Source organism: Protomyctophum bolini (assembly GCF_963924005.1).
Source record: "Protomyctophum bolini genome assembly, chromosome: 11".
NCBI classification, from domain to species: Eukaryota; Metazoa; Chordata; class Actinopteri; order Myctophiformes; family Myctophidae; genus Protomyctophum; species Protomyctophum bolini.
The window spans coordinates 34,604,802-34,619,428 of NC_137872.1; the positions used below are offsets into that span (position 1 = coordinate 34,604,802).

General features: G+C 43.7%; 2 protein-coding genes across 2 annotated transcripts; one reads left to right on the plus strand and one right to left on the minus strand.

The window, feature by feature from the left end:
* Window positions 1-4,694: 4,694 nt before the first annotated feature.
* On the plus strand, window positions 4,695-7,325 carry LOC308323428 (coatomer subunit beta'-like; the record flags this gene model as incomplete). The annotated part of the gene is made up of 1 exon (XM_080775159.1): window positions 4,695-7,325. One exon carries the CDS (start codon window positions 4,695-4,697, stop codon window positions 7,323-7,325), a length of 2,631 nt encoding a protein of 876 aa, XP_080631285.1.
* A 1,196-nt stretch (window positions 7,326-8,521) lies between these two features.
* ccdc47 (coiled-coil domain containing 47) lies at window positions 8,522-14,071 on the minus strand. Its single transcript, XM_080775842.1, has 13 exons — window positions 13,947-14,071; window positions 12,773-13,079; window positions 12,499-12,600; window positions 11,861-12,035; window positions 11,561-11,682; window positions 11,383-11,448; window positions 11,054-11,155; window positions 10,516-10,626; window positions 10,154-10,239; window positions 9,861-9,919; window positions 9,657-9,766; window positions 9,340-9,507; window positions 8,522-9,203 (listed from the first exon to the last, which is right to left on the minus strand). The coding sequence occupies exons 2-13, from the start codon at window positions 13,058-13,060 to the stop codon at window positions 9,123-9,125; spliced, it is 1,470 nt and encodes a 489-aa protein (XP_080631968.1). The 5' UTR covers window positions 13,061-13,079; window positions 13,947-14,071; the 3' UTR covers window positions 8,522-9,122.
* Between the last annotated feature and the right edge of the window lie 556 nt (window positions 14,072-14,627).

The following is a 14,627-nucleotide window of genomic DNA, read 5'->3' on the forward strand; positions in this document are numbered from 1 at the left end:
AAACGTATAGCATTGTTTTATACAATGCAACCGCCAAGGCGATATTTAACAAATCTGAGTGAATCTGCTGATTGAAAACTCCAACACATAAAAGACGAGGCGCATCGCGCGCCCTCTTGGGGCCGTTCTGTGCAACAACAAGGCAACAACGTCTGCTGCAAACGTCACTCGCCGCGTTAAAGGGACATACCACTAAAAATAATCTGATGATGCGTTTTGTCCCAACTCCCAATGTGATTTATTCTCCTAAGGGAGAGATTTACTTAACACTTAACAACAGTCGTTAGTTTGTTACATTTCTTTTGCATTGTTTTGACCTGGTTTTAATTCCCCATAGCCTCAAATTGCCTCAATTCCCTGGCCTACTACTGTTCTTTTGCAAAATAATAAAATCTAGATAGCTAAAATGGATATTGAGACGCCCTCTTATGGAAGGTTCCACAAGAGAGCGCTATTTCATAAAAAACTGGAGTTTTTTTTTAATTCCAACCACACACAAATTCTAATTTACTACCAAACTACACCGGTATAGGTATAGTTGCCAAAATAATCCATGTGTGATTGGTTGCCAAACTTTTCAAAAGTCCTGTTGTCTTCTTAATATTGTAATGACATTTGTTTAGAGGAGTACTGGATATAGTTAATTCAGCCAATGTAAAACTGTAAGAGGGATAGAGGACTTAGATAGAGGCATTTAGCAATGTAAATTTGTATTTGTATTTATTTATTCAGCACAGTATAAACAACAACAACACAGTGAACATATAAATATGAGAAGGGTAAGGTGCTAGGCTGAGGCAAAAAAGCCCAAGGGGCTTATACGAGGCCTCTACCTATATAAATTAAAATTAAACATTGTATATGACATTGTAAATCGCTCTTAATCCAGAGCGATTTACATTTAAGCAAGAACAAAACATGGCAATACAAAGAAATACATGCTCGAAGTCAACTAGAATTCAAGCAGTCCAATTATCTCAGTGGAAGCACACTAGCCCAGAATATAGAATATATTGGAAGTGAGCTGCGATGAAGAAGTGAGCAAATTAAATTAGGCTTTTATAATTACCAGGTGCTACGCCGTGCAGATTTCTGCAATGGGTGTCATCACTTACCTGATGTTTTCTGAGGCTGATTTGAAAACTGTCAAGTGGCATTTCTTCCTCAGCCTATAGTGGGAATAGGCATGCACGGCTTGGGAAGCCGTGGATATGCACGCCATGGAAGCCGTGGATATGCACGGCTTTGGATGCACGGCTTGGGATATCGGTGGATATGCTCCTGAGGAGGAGGATTCTAAAAACGACTTATAAATCCTAAAGCCTTGTTTATACTTCACTGTGCAACGGTCCTATGCTGGAAAATAGTCTATATGCAAACTCACAGCACATCTCATTCAAGACACTGAATTTGCAGTGTGTGTGTGTGTGTGTGTGTGTGTGTGTGTGTGTGTGTGTGTGTGTGTGTGTGTGTGTGTGAGAGAGACACAACTTGGCCTGTTGTAGCGCCACCATGAGGCTGACTTGAAAACTGTCAAGTGGCATTTCTTCCTCAGCCTATAGTGGGAATAGGCATGCACGGCTTGGGAAGCCGTGGATATGCACGGCTTGGGAAGCCGTGGATATGCACGGATACATGTCTTCCTTCTCAGAATGCATTTCTTTCATGTGGATTCCAAGGGATTCGATTTCTCAAAAGTTGCCTAACTGATCTCATCTGACAGTGCCTGTTCCTCTCCAACGCTGATGTGCATCACTTCAATGTCCACAACTTCAGTTATGATATTTAGCGTGGTGACTTCTCCTTGCACCAGCCATCCAAATAGCCTATACTGCTGCACCATGGCAGGTAATAATATTGAGAACTTGAAGGATTCATTAAAAGTTATACAGGAAACCAACGTTTTGACAATAGGAAGACTATTGTTAAAGGTTGGATTCCTTTTAAATTAGAATTTTTTGCATCGTGGCTAAGATGAATTGAGGCCTCATCCTTCTCAACAGGATTAGTACTATGGTATAACAGACACTGTGTGTTTATAATCAAATGTTACAGACTGGAGTAGAGAGAAATGCAGGCCACATTCTTGAATGTTGCACTTAGAGGACATTAATCAGTTAAAATCGTTTTAAATGAACATTTTATCAGAAGGCAGAGAGTCATATTCCTTTTCAAACTGAGATAAATTAGCTCTTTCATAGAACAGAAACTCAAGGTCTCTTCTTAGATAGAGAGCGAAACTGTGTATTGTTTAAGCATGTGAAGCATCTTTCTGCCAGTAACTCTCCACATGGTTAAAAGCATTCTTCAGGTGAGGGTAGATTTTCTATTTGACAGTCAGATATTGTAAATTATTTACTAAATAATTTGCCAGGCTAGATATTATCCCTGGCTGGCCCACAGGCTTGTTGCATACCACTGTAATAGATATATGTATACATATATATATGTATGGAGATCTAAGGGTGGCAACTGGGGCAGTGTCTTGAGTGTACAGGGTTTGATGAGGGCCCAGGTAGGGCCGGGCCTTAATTTTCGGGCCTGTTGAAAACTCTAGGCCGGCTGCCGGGCGCGGCTGCACTAATAACTTTAACGGCAGGCCCGTCTAGAGTTTAAATAGAAAGGTATACAGTCAAAAGGGAGTTACTGAAGAGGAAGGAAGATGGATGGGGAAGGATCAACATATGGAATGTCATAACAGGTCAGCTCCATATATGGAGATCTAAGCTTGGGTTCGAGGTTTGAGGTCAAATATATATATATATGAGTTGCTGGCCAATATTGATGACATCGGGGATCTCATTCTCCATATATGGACATTCCCCTATATGGGCTTAATATTGATGACATCCCTGATGATGTCACGTGATGTCACGCGACATGAGGCACGAGGCATGCCTGGGCTGACAGACCAGCAAATTGACGGGAAATGCCCGTTTTCATAGTGTATATAGTATATAACATACAATTGGGGTGGATGTATTTGGTCTCATTGCGATTCTATTGAGACATGTAGATCATGAGGCTAGGTTGAGCATTCCATTTCTCCCCAGGGCAAGCAGGCAGGCTCTATTAACTCAGTGGTAAACAGAACAGGAAAGTTACAGATTTAAAATACTTCTAACTTTGCCATCCTTCTGCTAAGTGTCAGGGAGCTTGCAAACTGTCACTGTATTGGTTCCCCTCATTGATGTAACTCTATCTAGTCCAGCGGGCCCCATAGAGACTGCTGACACAATCTAACAGTTAAATTTAGCATTAGTGTCACCCTGTATTTGGACCCCATTTTGACACTGTCACTCATCATTGGTGGTGCACAGTGTAGGTGTGAGGTATCAATCAGCCTGAATGTCTAATTGTTAAAAAGGCCCTTCAGTGCTTCCAGGTTTGTTTATTACTTGCGCAAGCAGAGCGCGCAAGTAATCGTTTCGCTTGGTCTCTTCGAAGTGAAGACAAGTTTTCTTCAACGGTAAATCTGTGCCTGGTTTGCTGGGACTAGTTACAACATTACGTCATCCTTGAGAGAGTACATGGTGTGTATATGACGTAATGTGTAACTAGTTACAAATTACGTCATATACACACCATGTACTCTCTCAAGGATGACGTAATGTTGTAACTAGTCCCAGCAAACCAGGCACAGATTTACCGTTGAAGAAAACTTGTCTTCACTTTTTGGAACCAAGTAACCACAGTATACTGCTAATCAAATAGTAACTAGTAACTAGAACAACTACATACAGTCTGTGCCTGGTTTGCTGGGACTAGTTACAAGTTACAAGTTACAACATTACGTCATATACACACCATGTACTCTGGTCCCAGTTCACAACGATGACGTAATGTTGTAACTGGTCCCAGCAAACCAGGCACAAACCTACGGTTGAAAAAAACTTGGCTTCACTTTTTGGAACCAAGTAACCACAGTATACTGCTAATCAAATTACAACTACATACTCTGTATGTAGTTGTAATGTGATTTGTAATTTGTAAATCTGTGCCTGGTCTGCTGGGACCAGACTACACAGATGACCATTTCTCTTATGTCATCACTGAGAGCTAGTCATACATATACACACCATGTACTTTTTTTTCCATCACATATCAATGATTCATTTTTCTGTAAAAAAGTAGTTAGGTAGCAAATAGTTACACGTAATGATTATACATTTCAAACGTTCCTTCACAGAGATACTGAGATGTGATACTTTCCAGCGGTCGAAAGTACTTGCGCGCTCTGCTTGCGCACTAGTAGGCCATTTATGGCCTACTAGTGTGCAACAAGCAAGTATGCACTCGGCAGAGTGCAGTTCTAGTTAGATTATATTTCTACAGTTACCTGATATTGTGATCATTTGGAGGCCAGTCTGATATCATAGTGATGTCATAGTGATGTCATAAGTTGATGACCTCAACTTATAAAGTACAAAGTGCAAGGACGAGAATTGAAATGATAAAAGGTATATGTCATCCACACACCTTTCACTGCAAGAACACTCAGGCCTGTACCACATGGTGTACTAGTCGGGCAGAGATCCAAAGGCAAACCTAGTTGAAAAGAGATATTTGCTGATACACCGAACGTGTGCAGTGTGTCAAGCCAGATTGCACAGACAATAATTGCAGCTAGTCACAATACGTGGAACATTTAATCTTTTATTCCTCTGACAAAAGACAATACGAGCATATAAAACATGCCTCTGAGGCTAGACATCAAGAGGAGGCTGACAGCCCGGTCGGACCGAGTGAAGAGTCTGGACCTTCACCCCGCTGAACCATGGATGCTGGCCAGTCTGTACAGTGGCAGTGTTTGCGTGTGGAACCATGAAACACAGATGCTGGTGAAGACATTCGAGGTGTGCGATTACCCAGTCAGAGCGTCCAAGTTTGTGGCCCGGAAGAACTGGGTTATCACCGGAGCGGACGACATGCAGATCCGTGTGTTCAACTACAGCAACCTGGAGCGAGTTCACATGTTCGAGGCCCACTCCGATTACATCCGCAGCATCGTCGTTCACCCCTCCCAGCCGTACGTCCTCACCGGCAGCGACGACAAGCTGATCAAGCTGTGGGACTGGGAGAAGAAGTGGACGTGCGTCCAGGTGTTTGAGGGTCACACTCACTTTGTCATGCAGGTCGTCATCAACCCCAAAGACAGCAACCAGTTTGCCAGTGCCTCGCTGGACTGCACCATCAAGGTGTGGCAGCTGGGCTCCTCGTCTCCCAACTTCACCCTGGAAGGACACGGCAAAGGCGTGAACTGCATCGACTACTACGGCGGCGGAGACAAGCCTTACCTCATATCGGGAGGGGACGACCAACTGGTCAAGATCTGGGACTACCAGAACAAGACGTGTGTTCAGACCCTGGAGGGCCATGCTCATAATCTCTCCTGTGTCAACTTCCACCCGGACTTGCCCATCATCATCACGGGGTCAGAGGACGGAACCATACGCATCTGGCACTCCAGCACGTACCGTCTGGAGAACACACTCAACTACGGCATGGAGCGCGTGTGGTGCATCTGTGCCCTGAGAGGCTCCAACAACGTGGCCCTGGGCTACGACGAAGGCAGCATTGTCGTCATGTTGGGTCGAGAGGAACCAGCCATGTCCATGGACGCCAGCGGAAAGATAATCTGGGCCAAGCACAGCAAAGTGCAGCAGGCCAATCTGAAGACCATGGGAGACATGGAGATCAAGGACGGTGAAAGACTTGAGCTGGCCGTCAAAGACATGGGCAGCTGTGAGATCTGCCCCCAGACCATCCAGCACAATCCCAAAGGAGGCTACGTGGTGGTATGTGGAGATGGAGAGTACATCATCTACACGTCCATGGTGTTGAGGAACAAGAGCTTTGGTTCCGCATTGGAGTTTGTGTGGGCACACGACTCGTCTCATTATGCCATCAGGGAAAGTAACGGTCTAGTCAAAATATTCAAAAACTTCAAAGAAAAGACATCTTTTAAGCCAGACTTTGGAGCAGAAGGTATCTACGGTGGCTTCCTGCTCGGGGTGAGATCAGTGAATGGCCTGGCGTTTTATGACTGGGAGAACACGGCACTGGTCCGTCGAATCGAGATCCAGCCCAAGCACATCTCCTGGTCGGCCTCAGGGGAGCTGGTGTGCATCGCTACGGAGGAGTGTTTCTTCATCCTACGCTGCCTAGTAGACAAAGTGGCCTCCTGCTCCCAGCAGACCGACAAAGGAGTCACAGAGGACGGGCTCGAGGACGCCTTCGAGGTGCAGGGAGAGATCCAGGAGATCGTAAAAACAGGCCTGTGGGTGGGTGATTGCTTCATCTACACCAGCTCCATCAACAGGCTCAACTACTTCGTAGGAGGAGAGATTGTCACCATTGCTCACCTGGACAAGACAATGTACCTGCTGGGTTACATCCCCAAGGATGACCGGCTGTACATGGGAGACAAAGAGCTGAACATTGTCAGCTACTCCCTACTGGTGTCCGTTCTGGAGTACCAGACTGCCATCATGAGGAGGGACTTTGGCATGGCCGAAAAGGTTCTACCAACAATCCCCAAGGAGCAGAGGACCAGGGTGGCCCACTTCCTGGAGAAACAGGGTTTCACAAAGCAGGCGCTGGCTGCATCCACAGACCCAGAACACAGGTTTGAACTGGCTCTGAGCCTGGGAGAGCTGAAGATAGCCTACCAGCTGGCTGTAGAGGCTGAGTCTGAGCAGAAGTGGAAACAGTTGGCAGAGATGGCCATCAATAAGTGCCAGTTTGGTCTGGCTCAGGAGTGTCTCCACCATGCCCAGGATTATGGAGGCCTGCTGCTACTTGCCACAGCTTCTGGCAACACTGCCTTGGTTGGCAAGCTGGCCGAGGGCGCTGAGAGGGACGGAAAGAACAATGTGGCCTTCATGACATACTTCCTGCAGGGGAAACTGGACAAGTGTCTGGAGCTGCTGATAAGGACCAACCGGCTGCCAGAGGCTGCCTTCCTGGCTCGAACCTACCTGCCCAGCCAGGTGACTCGTGTGGTCAAACTGTGGAGGGAGAACCTGGCCAAGGTCAACCAGAAGGCGGCTGAATCACTAGCTGACCCCACAGAATATGAGAACCTGTTCCCTGGGCTGAAGGAGGCCCTCGCAGCCGAGTGTTTCCTCAGAGAGACCTACTTGGCCACCTCCAGGTCCGCCAAAGACTACCCTCTTGTCACACTTAACGAAGACAAGAATATTATTAGGGAGGCCCAAGGATATGAGCCAACAGGGACCCATCTCCTCCAAGTCAACAAGCTGTCAGAGGACAGTGAGGAGTCAACCCCGGTGACCAAAGCGATAGCAGAAGGGAACATTTAAGCTTTTAAATATTACATAAAAACACAAAGTCTAGTTATTAAGCCCAAACCACACCAAAGGGTCGGGACAAAACGTTTTATAAGGTAAACCACACCAATGCAACGCCTTGTAACTCAATGAGTTGCATTGGTGTGGTTTACCTTAAAAACGTTTTGTCCCGACGTGACCCTTTGGTGTGGTTTGGACTTTAGTGGGGTTATCTTCACAGTTGGAGAGAGCTCTGTCATGTTCTCACCATTCTTTTCTCTCTGTTTTGTTTGGGGCTAATCTCACAAACCACTGGACAGTACCAGATTTGTTGTGCATGCTGCCAGTATAGGCCAAGGAAGGAAGTAGGCCTACCTCCACATATTTTTTTAAAACTGGTTCTGTAGCAGGCAAGCGTCTAAAAATGGTGGTAAGCTAGCTTTATTGTGCACACCTAGGCCAAGGAAGTAACCCTGTGTTTTTTCATTAAAAAAATATTTAACATTTAAACAGTTAAAGTTTAACTTACTACTATAAATCAATGGTGTTTGGATTGGGCTGAAACCTTGACAAAATAATGCATTTATATATTTGGTCTTATTACATTTTTTTGAAGAAACTTTGTAATTTGGTATTGTTGTGATATACAACATTATGATCATTATCAAAGCTGTAGTGTCAAAATACAAAAGTGTGTAAACACAAACATTGAAGACAAAAGTGATGATACAAATTGTGATTGGCTGGAATGAGATGTTGTATGATAAGAGTGCCCTCTGATCACTTCACACGAGTGTGATTTTATTATACTATAACTACTAGAAAAGTGCAATTCTGTGAAAAGACCAATCCGATACCGGTATGGCAATATTATGGCCGATATGCTACCGATTATATTGTGCATCCCAATTTAAAATATATTCTTACTGTGATGGATTTATACAATATAATTTTCAGCCAATCAGCTTGTACCCATTTATCAGCTTGTTTTGTCTACTCATTTCTTGTCATTACTTCCAATTCCAGTGTTTACAGTACCTGTATCATTCCGTACTGATTGTATAAAATTAGTATCCCAACCAACCTGAAAATGCATTTTCTGTTTATGAAACAGCTGGAGATATGGGGAGACTGTTAATGAACAAGCACTAAATAACTTTTACAGACAGAATATAGAGCATGTATCACTTATTTTAACAACATTATAACACAAGATCATTCGTTTCAAATTGTTTCCAGTGCATTTTATTATGTTTGCTCAGACATTCATCAGAAACAGACATCATTTGAGAAACCGGTCACATACTAGATATAAATAAAACAGTTCTTGATCGTCATTTAAGATCACTTTGAATGCTTGACAGTTTCGTGAAACCATAGCACATTAAGCTTTCATTCTTTTGAGAATTTAGCTGCTTACGGTATGTCCAACCACCACATGGCTCGCTTCATCCCTGTAGATTAACTTTTAAAGTCCCACTGAGCTATGCCGTTTTGAAACAGAGCTTTGAAGATGTTGAAGGAAGATAGTCAAATGAAACCATTGAAACCATGAGTTGCTGCGACAGTTTTGATGCTGAAGAATCCTCAGTCCCTCTCACTTGATACCAAAAAGTTCACTCACTGCCACGTTAAGTCACAATGATTGTACCAGGTGTTTCCATGGGGACAGAGACAGCTAAGCTTGACACATATGAAGGGGACATTGTGGAGTGCTAGTTGGACCGTTAGCAGGGGCTGTGTATCGCAGTGAGGAAAGCTGTAGAAACCGTCTGAGCTAAGCAACTGCTTGCACGTGTGCTTGATTCCCTGTAGTGGTTTCCTCTCCATTCACATGGCTTTAACTTTGATCTGCTTCATCTTCATCTGCTTCTTCTCGATCTTCTTCTGATCACGTCGCTGGGAAGCCTCCTACAACGATATAAGGTGGCAAAACACAGGTGTAAAGAGACTGGACTTGATGAAAATGTACGAGTGTGCTCTTTAATACATGCTGAATGGATGTTTTAGTGTGCATGTCGTTTTCCACGTATTTCAGCAAACAGACCTCCAGGCGACGTTGTCTCTCGGGATCCTCCTCGTTCATGATCCTCTCCTTCTCGGCCCTCTTCTTGTCCTCCCTCCGGGTCTGAGCGGCCTCCTGGCGCTGAGCATGAGTCTGCTTCAGGAAGTTCTCCTCCACACGGGCACGGTTCCTGTCTGCCTTCTGTTTGCCCTGGAATAAGGACAGTGGAGAGAATGGCACCGATGTGACACACAATACATCAATTAGAGAAGAAAACGAGAGCCTGAGCAACTACAAGTACCGAAGTCCCGGCGAGTGATTCTCAGTTGGGAAAGCTGCACGCAGGATTGCTAGCTTACCTCTCTATTGAGGCGGAGCTTCTTGACTTTGTCAATGCTGTAGATCACCATGTTCATGAGAGGGAGGAGACTGTCCATGTCTTTGGGAGAGGTATTGCCCATGCCAGGCACTAGACAGTAGACACACACAGCACACAATAAACACCTTATTTATAAAACATGAGATATGATAAGGAAGTGCAGTAGATACTGTATGATATTTACCATTAAATGTAAACAGCAGCGTCTTCTTCGTCTCAGGCAGCTTTAAGGGCTGACCCTCCCTGTAAAAACAAATTCAGTTTATTTATAGACAGACAAACGGAAACCTTTATTATCCCTTTATGATCCTACGGGGGAAATTATTCGCCCGGAGGCCCAAAGAGTGTGAAAAAGAAATAGTTCTGTTGTGTACAGCAAATCAAGAAGCATCAACAATGCAGAGCAACGGAAAACATATATATATGTTTACCGGTGCTCTGTATTGTTGATGCTAAATCTATATGAGAAATACTTACTCTTGCAAAACTTTTGGACCAGAAAATTGGTCCGAGAAATGGATGGACTCGATCTTGTCAGCATGGTTGGTAATAAAATGTACCATCTAAAAGACAGAAACCAGTTTAATATAAATGTAGAAAAGGTTTGAATGAGAGGGCACCGTGAAAGGGTAGCATTTATAACCCAACCAAAATAGCATAGCGACATTTTGGTTATTTTTTAATGCATGAGGAAGGAAGTGCAAAGACAAACAGAAGAAGACTGGTGATGCTAAAAAGACCCTGCTGTATTTTATCAGATCTTCATCAGGACATATTATATACAATATATATATACTTTTTTGCAATGGCCTCTTTTGTCTCGACTCTCCACGTCTCACCTTGCTGTCCATCACGCCATCAGTGACCTCGCCCATCTCCGTTAGAATCGACAGAGACTCTGGAAGGCCATACTTGGCCCCAGACTTCGGCTTGTCACCGCAGAACTCACTCTACATAACAAATAAAATAAAACAAATGTAAAGAATATAAGATAATAAGCAGAGGAGCAATATGAACACATTTTCCAGATACTAAAATAATTAAGAGGCTGGATCTATTCATTTCTCCACACAAAACCGCTCAAAATAAATAGATGCATACATGGTAAGAAATGTATAATTTAGTATTTTATATCTCTTCTTGCAACTGCCAAATATGCGATAGTAAGTTCTCGTTTGAAAATGTGCTACTATAAGCAAGATCTGCACCCGCAGATAAGCCTGCAGGCTGATACAAAACATTTATAAAGAATTACAAAGGCATAAGCAACATTTAATACAAACAAGACAAAACCAAAAATAACTTTAAAAAGACCTTTGAGTGTGTCATTATGGTCTTATGGTGCTGGTGGTGTCTGTGTAAGTATAGGATATTTACCAAGTCCTGCATCTCCTTCTGAAGCCTGGCCATGGCTTTTTTAGTGCCCACGGCAAACACAAATGTGTCCATATCCTCATCATTTAGAGTCACTTTGATTTGCTACAGAGAGATGGGAGGCATTTTACTAAGTAAGACAACGGATTCATAAATGTCACAATGTAACAAACAAACTGTCAAATATGTACCGTACATCTGCACCATAATGTATACAAATACATAAACATCACACTTGTGTGAAGTGAGGGGCACACAGACACACAAAGCTAGGCATAGGCGCCCCTCAAAAATACATAATGGCTTAATTAAAGCAGACTTATGGTACATACCACTTGATCACAGACTGGCCTCATCATCCTGGCCAAAACATTGAGCAGGTCCTGCCTCTTGAGGAACTGGACCAGAGGAAGCATTCCGTTAAAAGTACATCCAATGAAACAGACTGACGCAGACAGTCAGACATGCCTCTATCTATGCATGTGTAAATAACTTAATACCAACACACACCTTCAACTGGATCAGCATGCCCTCGCAGCACACACGACCAGAACACCACAGATTGTAGATGTGTTCGTTTTCCTGGTTCAACTTCCCAGTGCTCAGAGCATCTTTACTTGTGCCATCATCACCTAATGACATAACGAGAAAAATTAAAGAGTTGCTCCACTGGCCTGATGAACAACAGAAGGAACAAACAAATAAAACCATTCTGATTAATATGGCCATTACACAAGAGACCCAGCCGAATACCACAGACAACACAAATCTGTGTTTTGCGAGCCAAACGAGAGCCGTACAAACACTCACCCACTAGTGAAAAATTGCTCTCCAGGAGCTCTTTGTGGGAGTTGAACCAGGCGTGAGCGAGGCGGCTGTTCTTGTTCTTGCCAATGATGTAGTTCATGATGTAGGCCAGGAGGCCCGTCACCATCAGGATCTCCATGTAGTAGCTCTCCCAGCTGTTCTGCAAATGTGCAGGCACCTGCAGGGAAACCACTGGGTGTCGTCACTACTACGGCAATGGGCCCGTCAAATGTATCACATAAAAACGCCGGGATCTTTGACATTTAATCTATTATATAATTGATTTATTGAAGAATAGCCAATCTACAAGATCAAAATGTGTCTCGTCGCAATGCATTGAAAATGGCTTGAAAATACAGCCCTATTAACAGGCAACTGACAGTATCATCAGGATTTACTGTCAATGACCAGCTCAAAGTGGCTACAGTAGCTGCAAGCAAGAACATTCTTGTAGTTGAGCCATTGTAGCAACATTTTGAGGAAGTTGCCTGAAATATATGACTGCACTAGTAGCACTACTCTGTGGTATTAAGTGCAGATGCATTGCATAGTCTAGAGTCTAGCCGTGTGTTTAACTCACAGCTACAGTATCAGAGACATAGTTTAGCCACTTAGTTACTTAAGCAATAAGCCAGGCTCACCGTGTGGATTATGAGGGGGTCCTTAAAAGAAGGGTTTGTCTTATCCATGCCTTCGATCCCCTCAAACTCCTCTTGATCATACTTGCTGTATATATCTTGTTCCTGGAGAAAGACATTAGATTTCGATTTAGCTTTGGTGCATTTATAAAATGTTACTTAGGTACACCTTTAAAATAAAATAAAAAAAACAATGTAAAGCGGTAAATATTTCGTGCTCAGATGTGTGACAGTTAACAGCACTACAGACAGTGTCATGAATCATGATGTTGTATACCTGTGTCTCTGCGTCTTCAAAGCCATCCTGTCCATCCTCCAGCTCCACCGTTGCTTCGTCTTCATCTTCATCCTCCTCGGGCTGCGACGAGGGGCTGGCGCGTGGCGGGGGAGCGGTTTCGGCCTCGGGCACGGCGTCCTCGTTCATGTCCTCAAACTCGGCAAAGTCGTTGTCGTCAAAGTCAGCAACGTCCTCCCCGTCGTCAAAGTCATCGTTGTAGCGACCGCCGGAGACGGGGAGCACCAGGAGGAGCAGGGTGGGTAGCAGGAGGAGGTGAATATTCCGCATGGCTGCAACAGTGCACCACCTACACCCGGCAGGAACGAGTTGTGGAGGGGCAAATGAGTAAGGCAGGTTTTAGAAGACCGGGGGGACACATAGGCCTAATAGTAATGAAGTTCAAATGTTTGAAAAGAACCACAAATAAGTGAAAATACCATCACCCACTGAGACATTAGGCCATAGATACCCATTTGTAAATATTTCAGGTTTAAGTGATGTAAATGTAACAATTTCCCAGTACCTTTAGATTGTGCCATTCTAGAACTTTAAACCAGTGTTGTCAAAACGTTACGTTAAAAGAACGTTAGACCCCAAGTGAGAAAGCGTTCCCAAAAGACCTAGGCTCACTCACTTTGTGTTTGAATTTCAAGCAATGGGGAGTACAACATACCGTGTTGCATTGCCAGAATTAAATATGACCCAGGTGTTTTCAGGCTGTAGAAAAGATATATAATATAGTCTATAAAACCTCACCATCATTAACACATTTCAAGAATTAGTTATAACCAGGTGAGCTGCAGTATTACAACTTGTGTACGGCCATACAGCTTGCGATAATGTTACACAGACCAAGCAATGGTTAATGCAGTAACTAGGTTGTCAAGTGAATGTCAGCGACACTTAAGATGATATAGTTGTCTAAATGAAATGCTGGGGATGAATGACACGACGAGAGCAAGACCCTTTAACATAAAACCACTCGTCCCATCCCCCAACATTGGCTAATAAGAAAATCTGGCTCAAGCATGCTAGCTAACATTAGCCTTACGTAGCATGGAAGGACTTAGCTAAACCAACCATGGCTTCAGAACAACAATACAGCCTCGTTTTTTGCTTGCACGCTGTCCAGATCATCATCGTCACAAAACACACAAGTCTGTTAACAACTTACCAGTGGAAGGTTTCTGTGACAGCAAACTGGACGTGATCTATAACTCTACTACTACTTGATTCAACGTCCAACACCAGCGCCGCGATGAAGATTTCAGATTTGACAGCGTAGTTTACCCAGAGAGCTGTGCGCTGTGCGGTGTGTGTTTGGTAAGGTTTGGTCCCACCCTTTGGGTGGTTCCGACCTGCCTCTGACTGGGAGACTGGAATACATTTGCAGGTTGCGGATCCGGTTTAAACCGGATACGGAAATATCGCGTGTGCGTGTGTGTGTGTGTGTATGTGTGTGTGACCGGATACAATTAGGCTGCCTCTAGACTGGATCTGAGCACTGGACTGAACAGTAAATAGAAACCAGGCTGACAGTGACTTTTATTTTTATTTTTTTTACAGTGAGAAGTTTATAATACTAATAACTAAAATGACGAATAGTCGAATACTGTGACAGTAGATAATGATAATCTTTATATTTATAATTAAACTGTGATTGAGATTTACACTGGAACTATTCCTTGAACTATGAATACGTTTACCATTAATCTATTCTTTGTGTAGGCAGCTGTTTGGTTTCAGTTGCATCTTTTAGGCTAAACTGTGACCTCTACGGCGAAGGTCACAGATGGGCAGGGACAGCCAGGGGCATTTGTCTTTTCTTCTGTTTGTCAAGACAACCGTGTTGTTG

Coding starts and splice junctions, on each gene's coding strand:
- ccdc47 (XM_080775842.1), bottom strand. CDS start 13,060: ATGCGGAATATTCACCTCCTCCTGCTACCCACCCTGCTCCTCCTGGTG. Junction 11,156..11,382: donor GGCCAGTCTGTGATCAAGTG/GTATGTACCATA, acceptor ATCTCTCTGTAG/CAAATCAAAGTGACTCTAAA. Junction 9,204..9,339: donor AGAGACAACGTCGCCTGGAG/GTCTGTTTGCTG, acceptor ATATCGTTGTAG/GAGGCTTCCCAGCGACGTGA.